The 15,086-nt window shown below is 44.0% G+C and overlaps 1 protein-coding gene across 1 annotated transcript in view; it reads right to left on the bottom strand.

The window, feature by feature from the left end:
* The window catches only part of LOC307248194 (MAM domain-containing glycosylphosphatidylinositol anchor protein 2), a gene marked incomplete at both ends in the record, with an annotated part of 228,555 nt that overhangs the window by 2,094 nt on the left and 211,375 nt on the right, over positions 1-15,086 (bottom strand). The window contains 2 exons of the mRNA XM_080024479.1: positions 738-834; positions 3,630-3,760. Of these exons, the coding sequence (XP_079880605.1) occupies positions 738-834; positions 3,630-3,760 (228 nt within the window). The remainder of the gene's footprint in view (positions 1-737; positions 835-3,629; positions 3,761-15,086) is intronic.

A 15,086-nucleotide genomic window follows, 5' to 3' on the forward strand; every position in this document is an offset into this window, starting at 1 on the left:
ATTATTTCATTTTAATTTTATAAGCATTAACATGAGCATTATTCTTTGAGCAACAAGAGAAAATAACAACAATTTGATGAATTAGCTCCACTTTAAGCCTCACTATACTTAACTAACTTTACTTTTATCAGAGTTCGCAGTTTCAAAGTCGCTTCCCCCAAACTGTGACTGCCAACCGACCTGTGAGCAGATGTTGAAACACCCGCTTAGACTCAAACGTATTTAAGCGTCATTTATCATTAAAGAATCACCTCCAACCGTCTCCCACTGGATTCGCTCTCCACATTTCCATCTGACATCCCATGGACGAGGGGTCAGGCATATCAAGTACCATTCTCTTTGCGTTCGTAATAATTCCTTTAACTCCCATAACTCCAAATATGATATTAGATATGGTTAATAAGTGGCGGTGAAGAGACAAAGTCACTATTATCTCTAAACTAAACCAGATTTCAACCCGTCCACTTGCTTCACCCTCTGGTATGTCTTTGTCATCTGAAGGCCATTTATAATGTCCCATTTTCTATTTTTGACTTCTGTTTGTTCCTGCAGCGCAATTAGATTGCTCATGTTGCTATCGTTCATGTGATTATGGCACTGTTGCCATGGTTACAGTTTTCTCACCCCTCCCCTCTCCTCCACTGGAGGACTGTCTGTCGACTGGCGGAGGGATGGAAGGATGGAGGGATGGAGGGATGGAAGGAAAGACGGAGGGAAGGAAATACTTTACTACTCACTGGGTGGCGGGTCTCGACATTCGCCTTCCTCCAGCGTGACATCATCGATGGCGATGTCGCCCTCGATGCCCGGGCCCCGAACCCCCTCAAACACCACCTAGAGAGGGAGGGAGGGGGAGAGACAGATAAGGGGGGATAGAGAGGGAGAGGGAAGGAGAGAGGGAGAAAGGAGAGGAAGTGCAGGAAGAGAGAGGGGAAGGGGGACAGAGGGGGAGAGTGGGAAGAAACAAGAAATGAGAGATTGCGAGAGAGAATGAAAAGGAGAGAAAGGGGGGGCAAGGGAGAGAGAGAGAGAGGAAGAAAAGGGTGAGCAAGAGATAGAGCGAGGGAGAGAGGTTGGGACAGGCAGAGATGGAGAGATGGAGAGAAGGCGGGAGGGAAGAGAGAGGGGGGGGATAAGAAGGGGAGGAAGTGCGGGGAGCGGGAGAGGGAGGAGGAAAGGGGGTGGGAGAGAGGCGGGGCAGAAAGAGAGGGATAGAGGGGGATGGATGAGAGAGGGAGAGAGAGGGGAGGAGAAGGGCAAAGAGAAAGGAGAGATTGAGAGCGGGAGTGAGAAGGAGAGAGAGGGAGGGGTGGGGAGGAAATGAGGGAGGGGGTGAGACAGGCAGGAGGGAGGAGAGAGGGAGAGAGAGAGAGCGTGAGAGAGGTTGGGGGACAGGCACAGACAGGGAGAGAGAGGGGGAGGAGAGAGAGTAGGGGGGAGATGGAGTAGAACATCAGCATCAGAAAACATAATGAAAACAACAATAAACAACACTACATTGGAGTTTAACCTTCACATCACCAAGCCTGTCTCTGTTCTGAACTGTGCTGTTATTAAAGTAAATATATCATGAAATCATTCCCCTCATCTTCACCCCTCTCTCTTTCTTTATGGGCGTTATTGTGACTTATTTTTATTCATATTGTGTCGTGATTTATTCTCTGTGTGTCTTTAAAAGAGCACCTTTTTTAAGATTATAATAATAATAATAATAATAATAATAATGGAGACGAGGGGAGCATTCTTAAGCCACGGTCTGCGGGTGACAGCGCTGGCTTCTTCCCGCTGCGGCACAGCTGTACCGGGTCCGCCGAATCAGCCTCATTAGGGCTGATTGGTCGGACCCGGCTGGGTTTAGGGGACCCTGCAGACCAGATCGTGAGCCACATGGTCCCTGACACGGGCTGTTTCATTGCTGTTTTACGTCCCCGTCTTGGCCAGCGAGCCTTTATGCTTACAAGAGTTAATAAACACTCACACCATGTCGGTGCCCCACTTCAAGAAAGACTCCGTCTCCCTAAACCTGTATAAACTGGTATAATAATACCAACAACAATAATAAATATAGCTGCAAGCAGCAATGAGCGCGTGCCAAGCCCAAGCGGGACCCCGGAGCCTGGCCTCCAGCGATGCAGCAGCGATGCCTCGCTGAAAGGGTTGGGCCGGAGAGCAAAATGTGCAGATGCTCATGTTTGAGAATGTGACCATGAGTCCATGAGAAAGCTATTGAAGCATCAGATTTTGTGCACTCTGTGATCTCTGGCGATCACAAGGCTTGACCCACGTGACCCAAAGTGATCTAATGTAATGTAATGTAAATTCTATTGAAAAATAGTGCGCCGAGTCTAAGAAAGCATGTTTGGTTAATTTGGGCCTAGCGTTTACAAGCAACGCCTACTTCCTGTCTATGTCTGCCATGTTGTTCGGAATTCGGGAACTTTTTTGATAGTTTTGAACAATAAAGCTTCAACGAATCCAACAGAGCACTTTGACGAAAATTTAACCAATGGCTGAGGAGGAAATTATGTGATGGAACAATACATGGGCTCTTGGACCTCTGGCCATAGAACGGCTTGACCTGCATGAACCAAACTGAATATAATGAATGTAAAATAGTGTGCCCAGTCTAAAAAAGCATGTTTGGTTCACATTGGATCTAGAGTTTACAATCTACGGCTACTTCCTGACTATGCAGCATTTTGCCAAAACGTTTCTGTCTGTGGCGGTCATTTTGATTGGACTTTCAGAACTTTTGATGACTTTAAACAATAAAGGTCCAAAGAATGCAACAAACCTGGTTTGGTTTAAATTGGACAATCATGCGGAGAAGCATCAAATGACACCAGTGATGGTGGGATGAATGGAGTGTGAGATATGGCCATGTGAAAAGTGCAACTTTGACCTGTTGGTGGCGCTAGACGCATTGTCCAATTAGGCTGCAATTTTTAGTTTTTGATGATTGAGACCAATATCTAGGGGTGTGCTGAATGGATGCATTATTATTGTAAATACTGATTAATAACAACTATTATTATAATTTTATTTATAATAATAATAATATAATAATTTCAATAATAATAATAATAATAATAGCAATAATAATAATAATAATAATAATAATAATAATAATAATATTTTGCCCTGTTTTTATATAATTAATAATATTATAACTATTATAATAATAATAATTATATATATATATATATATATATATATATATATATATATATATATATATATATTTATTATTATTATTTTTTTATTATGCTGCACTAGATCCTGCATTAGAATACATTTGAATGAAAAAAATATACTACTGAGTTCAAGTGCAGGAACTCTAGTTTGTGGAATGTATTCCCTACTCCAAAAAGATTTTGAGGATTTGCCAGTGGCAAAGCTTTAGTTATATACTATATATTTCCAATGACAGATATTGGCTTTGAATCCTGTCCACTCTGCCTGATGATCAAGCACATGCACCCAAGAATGAAAAATGCACCTTCACGTAATACACCCAAAAGGAAAACAGCCAGGATGAGAGCAGGTCACATTGTATGTATGTATGGAATTATATATCTGTATGTACTGTGTGTACGTATAAAATTCATATGTTATTTTTTGGGTCCCACCTGGAAGGATGCTGTGGGGTGGATGCTGACTTTGGCCTGCTTCCAGCGGTCACCTTGGTTACCGCTCAGGGACCACACGGGGCCCTCCGAGGCCGTCTGGCCCTTCTGCTTCAGCAGGGTGTTCAGAGTGCCTGTTTGGGGGCATGGCAAAACATTTTTATTATTATGCATCTCAAATATTATACATTATATATAACATTGGTATACAGCTTCATACATTGGTACCCAGTATATAGTCATTGTCGATTCCCAGTATGAAAAACAGTAATAATTTTTCGAATGCATGTCCAGTCCACCCTACGACTAAGAGACTATAACCCTGGATGGTTTTTTTTTATTAATCCCGAGATATGATTTGATTCTGGGACACAATCTACAGTATTTATGATGTTTCCAATCATTGGATTGATGCTGATGGAAGGAGGTGTGTGAAATGTTCCGTAAAAAAAAAAATACTTCAATTGTTGTATAAAATTAAGCTGCTAATGGAGGTAGAGTTATGACGTCACGTCAAGGAGTTGGCCCAAATGACATGGCCCTTCTCATCGGTTGCAAAGATGACGCAGAAGACTGCTCTACGGCTTCTTCTGCTCAGAGTCCCTCAAAAGTCCCTTTCCCTTTTGATCTTTTTCTGGTTTTACCTCAAACCACCGGGACCTACGAACGTGCAACGAAGGTCCGCTTCTTCTGACTTTTACCACTTCTTCTTTCTTGTCACCATCCAGTTCTCCGGTAAAATTTACTAACTCATCAACCTGAGTTCTTGAGTGAATAATAACTTTGTAATTATCGCTGATTGGCCAACGATGTTACTTACAAGCTTATTTTTAAACGAGTCAGCTAGCAATAGTTAAGCAGAACCACTCTCCGATCCCCTCCAACTGATCACCACGGCGCCTTCATTCCAGACGTATCATCGCCCATCTTTGCGGAAAGCACGCGGCGGGATGAAGGAGACCCTAGCCAAGCCGCCTCTCTCCGGACCTCCGACTCTGCGCTCAAGTGGATTTCCCCGCTGAAGCGTTTCCCAAGCAGCTGAACAACAAAGAGTACGCGTCTCCTTACAAGTAAACCCTGCAGAAGATTCTTCGACTGCGTCTCTGAAAAGAGTTGATGTAAAATTGATTTTAAATCTTTAGATTACAACTTAGAAACTACATTTAGTCTTTCATTTCCTTTAAAATACCTCCAATCACAAACTTCCTCCGTTACTGCCAAATCAGTGATGAGTTATTTTGCCAGTTAAATTATTTTCTAATTTGTTTTATTGATTTTTCATTGTTTACACTCTACAATGCTTCATTTATTCTTAAGGTGGCATCTTGTGATGTTTGGTTTCACGTAGTTACTGGTAGATAGTAGTGGTAGTTACTTGCTTAGAATAAACAGATTTGTTTGTACCAACTAAAATAAAACGGTAGTGGTGTCCTCAACGAGACAATTATTAATTATTCAATTCGATTAAGTTTACAGGTAGGTATTAACGCAACACAGCAATATATGATAAATACATTAAAAAAAAGTATTGCGTCTTATACGTCTGCTCAGAGGAAATCAGGTTTCCGAGGGGGAAAAAAATGTTTGGAGACCCTCTGCTATAAAGCAATCTACTGCAACGAGTAAAGTAGAATAAAGTAAACATTTGTTTAAAAATAGTTAGATGTATGTATAAAATGTATCTTTTAAAATTAATATTGATCTCCATCTTCTGTGTTCCAAACTCATGTCTTCCTCTGCATTCATGATGGAGGAGCCAAGGCGGTGACAAAGGTAAAAAGCAGGTCATAAAAATGGATACATGTATTAATTTGTGACCCACCGCGTACTTTAGGGTTATTTGGCAGCTTTTTTGCATCATTTGAAAGTGTGGAATCAGAGCTTCCAAACAAGGTGTACCTTGTGCAAATCAAGCAAATATTTTTAAAGCTATGACCTGACAAGTGTTTGGGAAACTGTGATTCATTCAGCCAGCTCCCAGAGTGCAAATGGGGTTGGCGGACAATCAAAGCCTCATGGCTAATTAACATACTGAATGGGCCAATCACTAACAGCTCAACAACACAACTAATTTTGTTTTTTTTAAAAAAGCTTTTATTTATTAGTAAGAATATACATGTTTTATAAAAGTGGAATTCTTTTGGAGTTTAAAAGTACGGACAACACAAGAAAATGTAGAGTCCATCAATATTATGAGTCTCAGAAAATCTGAAATGTGAAAATGTCACCAACATCAACAGACTTCATCACGTCATCAACTTCTTCAGTTGTAACAACAATCGTCGGTCTCAACCGGTGGTTCTTGAAAATATTCTGCTTCATCGTCACATTAAGTTTGAAATCCGCTGTTTGAAATGTTCTCCAAGTCTGGAGTAATATCAGATTCCGCGTCGCTGTCAGAGAACTGACTATCATCGTGGAAAATGAAGTCCAGCACGCGCTGCTAACACTGACTTGGATCTATCGCACTGGTCAGATTAAGGTCCGAAATATGATTCAGAGCTTCCGCCACCCGCTTCGCATAATCCATAAAGATACGGAGAAGAAAGTTTTCACAGACAAGTGAAACCGAAACACCCCCGTGCTGCGCTTTAACTGTCTGTTTACGAAAGTGACGTTTCACAACAGTGGCTCCGTGTGTAGGAGTAGTACGATTTAAAGCCTGATTTCTATCAAAACGGTTTCACATTGTGACTTCACATCACATGGAATATGGAGGAATGATCTTCACCTGGACGCTCGCTTTAAAGGAAACCATCGATCGGCGTTGTTCAGTGCTGTTCAGCGTCCTGGTACGTGAACTGCGTTTCCCCATGAAATCTAACCGGAATATTTAACTCCATGGTTTAACATTTTTCTACTATTTATAAATCAAACTCGGTTTTGAAAATACGTTGAGAGAACAAAAACAAAGGAACACGAATCTGGAAAAATCTCATTTTCCTTCTTTCAACTTATTTGGCTGCTCCTGGTGATTTTAGAAATGCGCGAGATGGCGGCTTTTGCTGTGGGACACATTTGCAGTTTAAAGAGCAGGCGATAAATTATTCCCTTGACCAGTTTAATGGAATTAAATACCTGGTAAATGCCGATACATTCCTGGGTACACGACGGCGTCACTTAGTTTATTAGGAGTTCAGACACCTGCGGTCCATTAGTTCTTCATAATTTCCAATTCAAAAAGGCAGCCTCAGACTTTAACCATTTTCATTTCTCAAATAGTTTGGATTCCATTTTTGCATCACGAGGTTCGACATGGAAATACAAACACGACACCGAGTGCGAAGGGGGGTGGGCCAAAACTTTTTTTTCCCCAGAGCGAGACCTCTTGTCTCGCCTCGGACTTTGATATATAAAAACCGTCGGATGACGACACGGAGTGCAACCAAAGCAATCACCCGCCTTCCTTTCTCCGGCAGCGGAAAGAATAAAATCCCATGGAACCAATTTTGTTCGGCGAGAGAGAGAGAGAGAGAGAGAGAGAGAGAGAGAGAGAGAGAGAGAGAGAGAGGAGAGAGAGTGTGAGAGAGAGAGAGTAGCTGTAGTCCACGACAGCCTATCCCTAAATATGCGTAACTCCAGCACCATAGGGGGGGTGGGTGCTACTCCCCTAGCTCTGCGGGACCCCTGCTCTGAAGTTGGGCGGGGGGGGGGGGGTAATTGATAAGGAAGTGAAGGTGAAGAGGCACTTTTGAACCGGCCTCCGCCCGCTCGGCAGGCAGGTACGAGCAGCTTCCTGGATCGCTAGTGTGGCTTTTGATGCCTCGTACCTCAGCGAGGCGTCTCATTATTGAACACGCTGCTTTCAAACATGTCTCGGAAAATGTGAGAAGCTCCACGTCCTCCCTTTCTCTCTTTTTTCCCCAACATCAGCATTGGCGAGGGATGCAACATGACCCGCCGTTTCATCTCCCGTCAAAGGAGTTTAGCGTGTAGAAGGCTTTTTCGCTGAGGTAGCTCTTGCCGACATTTTCTATCTTTTGAACTTGTTCTTGTTTTTTTGCGCAGTAGGCGGCTGCAGCATCAGTGTCGCCGCATCCTTAGATTAACCACGACACACGTGGTTAAAATAATCACCACATTTTTTTTCCTTTTTGTTTTTAGGGGCTGGGCATTAGAGTGTGAAATTTTAAGAAGATCTAAGCGACCGAACGCTTTGATGCAACATGACCGCCCCGGTATCTGATGAAGGGGATGACTCCTCAGCGTCGTAAGCCCCTATCACACATAGTTCCCAGTAAATTACTGGGACTAGTGATTTTAACTCTTCACATATGCAGCTATATGTCAAGTATGTCAAGTGTGTCAAGACATGTGCAATACACTTAGTACTCTGGTTCCTATTTATGGTGATTTTTTATTTTTATGTTTTCTCTTTATTTTATATTGTTTATAGTGTGTGCCTTGATTTGCTCTCTATTTTCTACTGTCCCCTTTTTGCTGCTGGAACAATGTAAATTTCCCCGTTGTGGGACTAATAAAGGTTTATCTTATCTCTTATCTTATCTTATCTTATATCACACATGAACATTTCTGTCTTGTGCCTTTTCACACATGCCATGATAATACCTGAATAGATGGGGTAAGGGAAAATCTGTTTCAGTGTAGATATGATAGTTCGGACAATCTGTGTTGACAAGGGATGTACAATCTGAATCACTTTGAATTTTTTTCTGTCTCTCAAAGACCAGCGTTTTGCTTCCCATCTCCTGGCCCCTCCCGGACGTACTCGGTTCCCTCGGCCGATGGAGCAGGGACAGAGCCCCAGTCCCCGTCCCCGGACCCAATAACCCTAACCCAATGTTATTAAATCGGTGTGATCATTTTCAACCATCCTACATTCTCTGCCTCCGGAAAAAGGACGTTCTCCACCCGTTCTACCTTTCCCTGTCCGCTCTTTTCCTCTCCGGCTCCGTGCTCAGGTGCAGCCATTGCGGGCAGGGGGACTGTCCATTGTTCCAACACCGCATTATTCCGAAACCCCAATAGTCTGAAAAATGTCCCATTGCACCCGATGACAATTATTCATGTTCTTCTGTATGTTTGAGAAACGATTGAAGATTCAGTGTGAACAATGGACAGATGAAGAAAGATCAATTTGCCTCAGACTACATTAATTTCATTATAATTATTATTTGGAATGTTTGTTAAAATTATAGTTAACCTAATTTTTTTACCTTGTTACATATAATACAGAAGCACGTGGCTTATTATACAGAGTGATATCCTTGGACCTTGGTGCAATGGGAAATTTTTGGGGTTTGGGGTTTCGGAACCACACCATATCCCTAACTTTAAAAGACATGTCTAGGGTCTGAGCGCCATTTTTAAGAAGTTAAAGAATAAAATCTAAGAATATTAAGACCTGTCTCTGTAGAGACTGAACTTGTTTCAGTTTCTTGCCTTTGCAGCCGAGTGCCACCGATGTAACCCATTATTTTCCATAAAAAAAAAAAATTCCAAATATTCGTTAAAACCCACTATTTGTGCTTTGCCAGTACTGTATTCGGATTCGACCCCTACTTTGTGTGTTGTTTTGGAAATTAACCCTAATAAACCCTAACCCTTCCATTCACAACACAGCCGTCCCAGCATTTTCCCTGAAATATTACTCGGCCTTGAGGTGGGAAATTGCTGGAACATATTTCCCAGGATATCAATCCCTGCTCCCTGCCCTGGATTCAATTTTTTATTACCATGTCCGCCAAAAAATCATTGGCAGTGATCTACTACGGCTGCGATGCACCCGTTGATATAAAAATTTCCCTGAAAGAACAACTTTGGGACTTTTTATCTGATCCAGAGTTTTACGCACCAACGCTCTCAACAACAGCAACAACAACAATGGAGCCGCTGTAAAACGGGTGGGCCCACGGAAGCACTGTGGTAAACGAGGAGGCATTCGGGTCAGAATTAAGACACAACCTTACCGTCCACCTCTGCCAAGCATCCTTCTTGCCATTGTCCAGTCCCTGGAGAACACGATTGATGACCTTCGAGCAAGGATAAAATTCTAACGCGATATGAGAAACTGTTGTGTCCTCTGCCTGACGGAGACATGGTTGAACCTGCTGGTGCCAGACCACGGCATACATCCAGCCAAGTCCTTCTCAGTGTTCCGCGCCGACAGGTCGGAGTAGCTGGGGAAATCCAAGGGTGGAGGCGTCTGCCTCATGATAAACATCCGCTGGTGTAACCCCAACAACACCAAGACTCACCCACTCCTGCTTGCCGAACCTGGAACAGCTGACCATCTGATGCCGTCCATTCTACCTCCCCTGGGAATTCAGGGGAGGTAGATTCATCAATACAGCCGTTTACATTCCATCGCAAGCGGACACCGACATAGCACTGTCTGACCAATATTATGTGTTGTGTGGACTTCAGAATGAACATCCCGATGCGGCTGTGGTGGTGACTGGGGACTTTAACAGGGCAAACCTTCTGAAAATTCTGTCTAATTTCTATCAACACATCAAGTGTGCCACTGGGGAGATAGAACTTTGGACCACTGTTGCACACGGTGCAAGAATGCAAGACCGTCTCGCTCCCTGCTTTCGGGAAATCAGATCACTCCGCGATTTCACTGGTTCCCGTTTACAAGTTGTGCATTGCGCTTGAACCGGTGGTGACGAGGGACGTAAAGCGGTGGTCGGACCAATCAGAGGCCGCTCTTACTGACGTAGACTGGGACATGTTCCAATCAAGTTCCAGTGGCGTCAGCGTGCTTACAGAATGATCTGTGAGCTTCAGAGCTACGTTAGCAGACAGCATCGTTCCCACGGTGAAAGTTCGGATATTCCCGACCAGAATAAGGGTCAATAAATCCATCAGTGGCGCTCTGAATGCTCGCACAGCCGCTTACAACGAAGGTCTTGTATCCGGTAACATGGACAATTACAAAGTGGTGTCATACAAACTGCGGAGGGCGGCGAAGGACGCTAAACAGACGTACAGAGACAGAGATGAGCGACAGGTGGAGCAATGGAACACCAGATGCTTGTGGCAGGGGCTGCGGACTATTGCTAACTACAAGAGCAGCCCCTTCCCAGTCACGAGTGTGGATGCATCCCTAGCCAACAAATGGAACTCCTTTTATGCAAGGTTTGAGCCTGGCAACAACACCGCTAATTGGAGTTACACTGCTGGGGATGAGAGCACACTCTCAGTGTCTGAGCAAGGACGTCAGGAGGGCTGTGATGCGTGTGAACACCCGGAAAGCTCCGGGCCCAGATAGCATATCTGAACAAGTATTGAAGACCTGTGCTAACAAGCTAGCCTCGGTGCTCACTATGATATTCAACGCCTCCCTAGCTGAATCCGTGGTCCCGTCCTGCTTCAAGAGGTCCCCCGTCGTTCCTGTCCCGAAGATTTCCCCTCCCGCCAGTCATAATGACTACCATCTGGTGGCCCTCTGGTGGCCCTCACCTCAGTGTTTCGAGAGGCTGATTAAGGATTACATCTGAGCCTCCCTCCACCGCACCTTGGACCCGCTGCAGTTCGCGTACCGGCAGAACAGATCCATGGATGACGTGGTCTCCCAGGTACTGCACACCACGCTCACGCACCTTGACTACTGGAAGGCTGGCCTATGTGAGACTGCTGTTCATCGATTATAGTTTAACTTTCAATACCATAGTCCCCACCAGACTGGCTGTCAAGCTGCTGGAGCTAGGACTGAACACTCTGCTGTGTGCCTGGATCCTGGACTTCCTCACAGCCTCATCGCCCCAGGTGGTTAGGTTGGGGAGGCACACGTCCAGCTCCCTCACTCTGAACACAGGATCCCCCAGGGCTGCGTCCTCAGCCCCCTACTGTACTTAATGTAGACACATGACTGTGTGGCCAGGTCCAGCTCCAACACCATCATCAATGACACCGTCGTGGTGGGCCTGAACAATGACGCCGATGAGAAGGCCTACCACAAGGAGGTGGCTGACCTGTCACTCTGGTGCCAGGACAGCAGCCTCCTCCTGAACATCAGCAAAACTAAGGAGCTTATTGTGGACTTTAGGAGACGATTACCACTGAGGACGCAAGCCCCGCTGGTGATTAATGGGACTTTTGTCGACAGGCCGAGCAGCTTCAAGTACCTGGGAGTCCACATCATAGAGGACTTAACATGGGCTATCCACACAGACACTCTGGTGAGAAAGGCGAGGCAGCGTCTTTACCACCTCAGGCAGCTGAAGAAATTCCGGGTCTCGTAAGGATCTTCAAGTCCTTCTATGTGAGCAGTGGAGAGCATCCTGACAGGCAACATCACTGCCTGGTTTGGGAACTGTACTGCTCAGGACAGGCGGGCCATGCAGAGGGTGGTGCGTTCAGCTGAACGTACCACTGGAACTACCCTCCCCTCCCCTATACACCAGGATGTGTAGTAGCAGAGCCCGCAGGATCATGAAGGATCTTCATCACCCCAACAACGGACTGTTCGTGCTGCTGCGGTCAGGCAAGCGCCTCCGCAGTCATAGAGCGAGAACAGAGAGACTGAGACAGAGTTTTTTCCCGCAAGCCATAAGAACTGTCAATGATGACCTCACCAGGGGTCCCCACTGAGACACACACATAGGCCCCCCTGCCTTATTGTACTGTATGTAGCATACTGTACTGCATACTGTATCACTGTTCTGGGTAACTGCTTACTGTGCTGTATTGCTGTTCTGTTCGGTTTTACTGTATTGCTGCGCCGTATACTGTCCTGTATATCTCCACACACACTACCTCACTTTATTCACATGCCACTTTAATGCACAAATCTGTTTAAATATAATAGCCTATCCCACATACATAAATCTATTCCCTTTATTTCTATTTTGTACCCCCACTCTGTATTACTTTGACACTATTTTATTTTATTTTATTCTATATTATTCTATTTACTTACTGCATTACGTTTTAGGAATCAGTTTGTTTCAGTTAGTTAGTCGAGTAGAAATTCGGTAGCTATTGTGTTCAGTCTAGAACACACTGTGCATAATCATCGGGTGCACAGCAATGGATGAACTGGAGGACGGGCGATGAAGAAAAGGCATCTCCTGTAGAAGATGGAGTGGATGAGGGCGAAGGCTCCCGTGTAAGAAAATAGTTTCAAGAAATGCTGCATAGTTGTATGAACGTATGTATATGTATATGATGAATAAACCTCTTGAATCTCGAATCTTGAATCTGCTCCTATTCACACATGACCCCATGCAGGAACATTGCTAGGAATGACTGCATGTGTGAAAGGTGCTCTCGTGGGTCAGACTTGAAACAGTCTTGGCTTTCCTAGTGGGACTTAATCCTGTAAACAAATGTGACACGGGCATCCGAAGGCAAACTTTGAAGTGCGCCTTAGTAATTAAAGTGTGACCCTGTCGCAGGTATCCCCCCGCTAGCTAACTGCAGAGGAGTCCCTTTGAGCTGCTGCCATGGCTACCATCACAGAGCGGCAAAGCCTCCTTATCAACTGATTACGGCCCTCTGCACCGCCGCCACCACTACGACTGCTGCGACTTAAACTGTGACTCACCAAAACACGGGCCCAGAAAACATTGAAAAAAATCCTGTACACTTGGACGGATAATAAAGTCACTTCTTTCAGCGTTGTAAATCTGAAAGGAGTCTTATTTCATGGCAAAAGGATGACGTTTGCCAAGGAGTATGCCAAATTCCAGTTTAAAGACCAGTTTACTACGGCCACTACTACGGATTACATTCAAATTAAAAAATCTAAGGCGATGTTCAAATCAGAGTAAAAGAAGAGTATGTGTACTCCCTGCTGAGAATCAACTACTGAGAATTGTAATAAGACAAAAGAAAATGAACAACATGACCTAGAAACTGAAAAATGAAACAATCACAAATGGATGCAATCTTCCCCATTGCAAAGAAAAGGTGTTTTGCTAAATATTAATGAGAAAAATATTGCAACCGTGAAAAACAATCGACCCACGTTGTTTTTTTTTTTAATCCGGTGGCATCTGAAAGAGGGTTAGACCCAGGGGAAATACACCTCCTCTGGCGTCCGCCCTGCAAACCTGAGGCCATTGTCAAAGTGAAAAGATAGCGTATGTTTTTGGATCATGGTTAATGGGTGGATTGCCTTCTGTGAGTGGCTGCTATTCAAGTCCAAATATATCTTAAATATCTTACAAAGTTATTGCTAATAGTGCTTCATGACATGGATTCCATGGCATAAAGCATGTGGCACAGCAACAGTTTAAATGCATGAATTGGTTCAAAATGGATAATAGACATTTAAATCGCCACCATGCCATTTTCATTCTTTAGAATACATATCTCCAATACATTATCTCCTGTGTAGAGACAACTTAATTTCAGCACACAAAAGGTTAATTGATTCAATAAATATTGCCCTGAAGTGACAGACGCACCCAAATCCTTTCATTCTCTGCAATGAATATGGGAGCACAAGGTTCCATGTATCTCTAGCACAGCAGCCCGCGAAGGCAGATCTTTTTTCCTGATGATGGTCCTTCGACTGAAACATGGCTTCATTTAGTAGAATAATTTAAATTGCAAGTTCACACAAGAGGGAGTCTGTTTCTTCCAGTTCTTCTCCTACACCTGTCCCTCAACTTGTGGCTTACCCTGATGCAAAAAGTCTTAAAGTACACAAATATTCCACATTAGGTTGGCCTTGGATCCCGCCGTCCCTGCCTCGCCAATGGAGACTCGCCTTTCACACTTTATTGTTTGTGTGACGCCATCGCTTGTGTAATTCTAATGAAAGTTTCTGTGAAAAGGCCATTGGCAAGCTGAAATTCACAAGAGCGCGGCTACGCCACCCTTTGTGATGTAGAGGCCTATGAGCACACACACACACACACACACACACACACAAAGGTGGCTTCACTATCTTCACTATTTGCAAAAGAGTGATTGACATAGCAATCGCCTATTCCAAACTATCGCTTTGCACCATTTCTTTGGAAAAACTGCTCAACATCAAACTTTTGATAACTCACAATACTAGGAGAATGGTAAAACGGTGTTCTTGGGAGACTTTTAATATTGAGTCATATCAGAAAAAGAAAAGGTGTTTTACATAAACAACGTTATCACATGTTCTTCTACTCTTATAATGTACATGATAACTTGTCTTGTGGCTTGAGATACAGTGGTAAAACAACTAGAGCGCTCAACCAGACAATCAGCGAGCGCAAAACTATGATAAGATGGAACTACAGGCACTACCCAGTTAACTGACATTACCGTAACATTTCTGATTTTAGATTCTGTGGTGTTGAGAGGGTAAGGAGGCTGATTGGGGGAGGGGGATATTGATTTGTTGCTAAAACAGGGGGAAACATTTTGGATTTGTGCTCTGCAGAGTCTTTGCCCTTGATGTTCAATGTTCAAAAATGATTATAAATAAGTGACTGTTGTTTTTGCTGTTTTTGCTGCTGAGTGTAGGATAGTTATGCCTGTGGTACACATATGTGACCCACCGCA

Source organism: Zeus faber (assembly GCF_960531495.2).
Source record: "Zeus faber genome assembly, chromosome: 2".
Classification (NCBI taxonomy): Eukaryota; Metazoa; Chordata; class Actinopteri; order Zeiformes; family Zeidae; genus Zeus; species Zeus faber.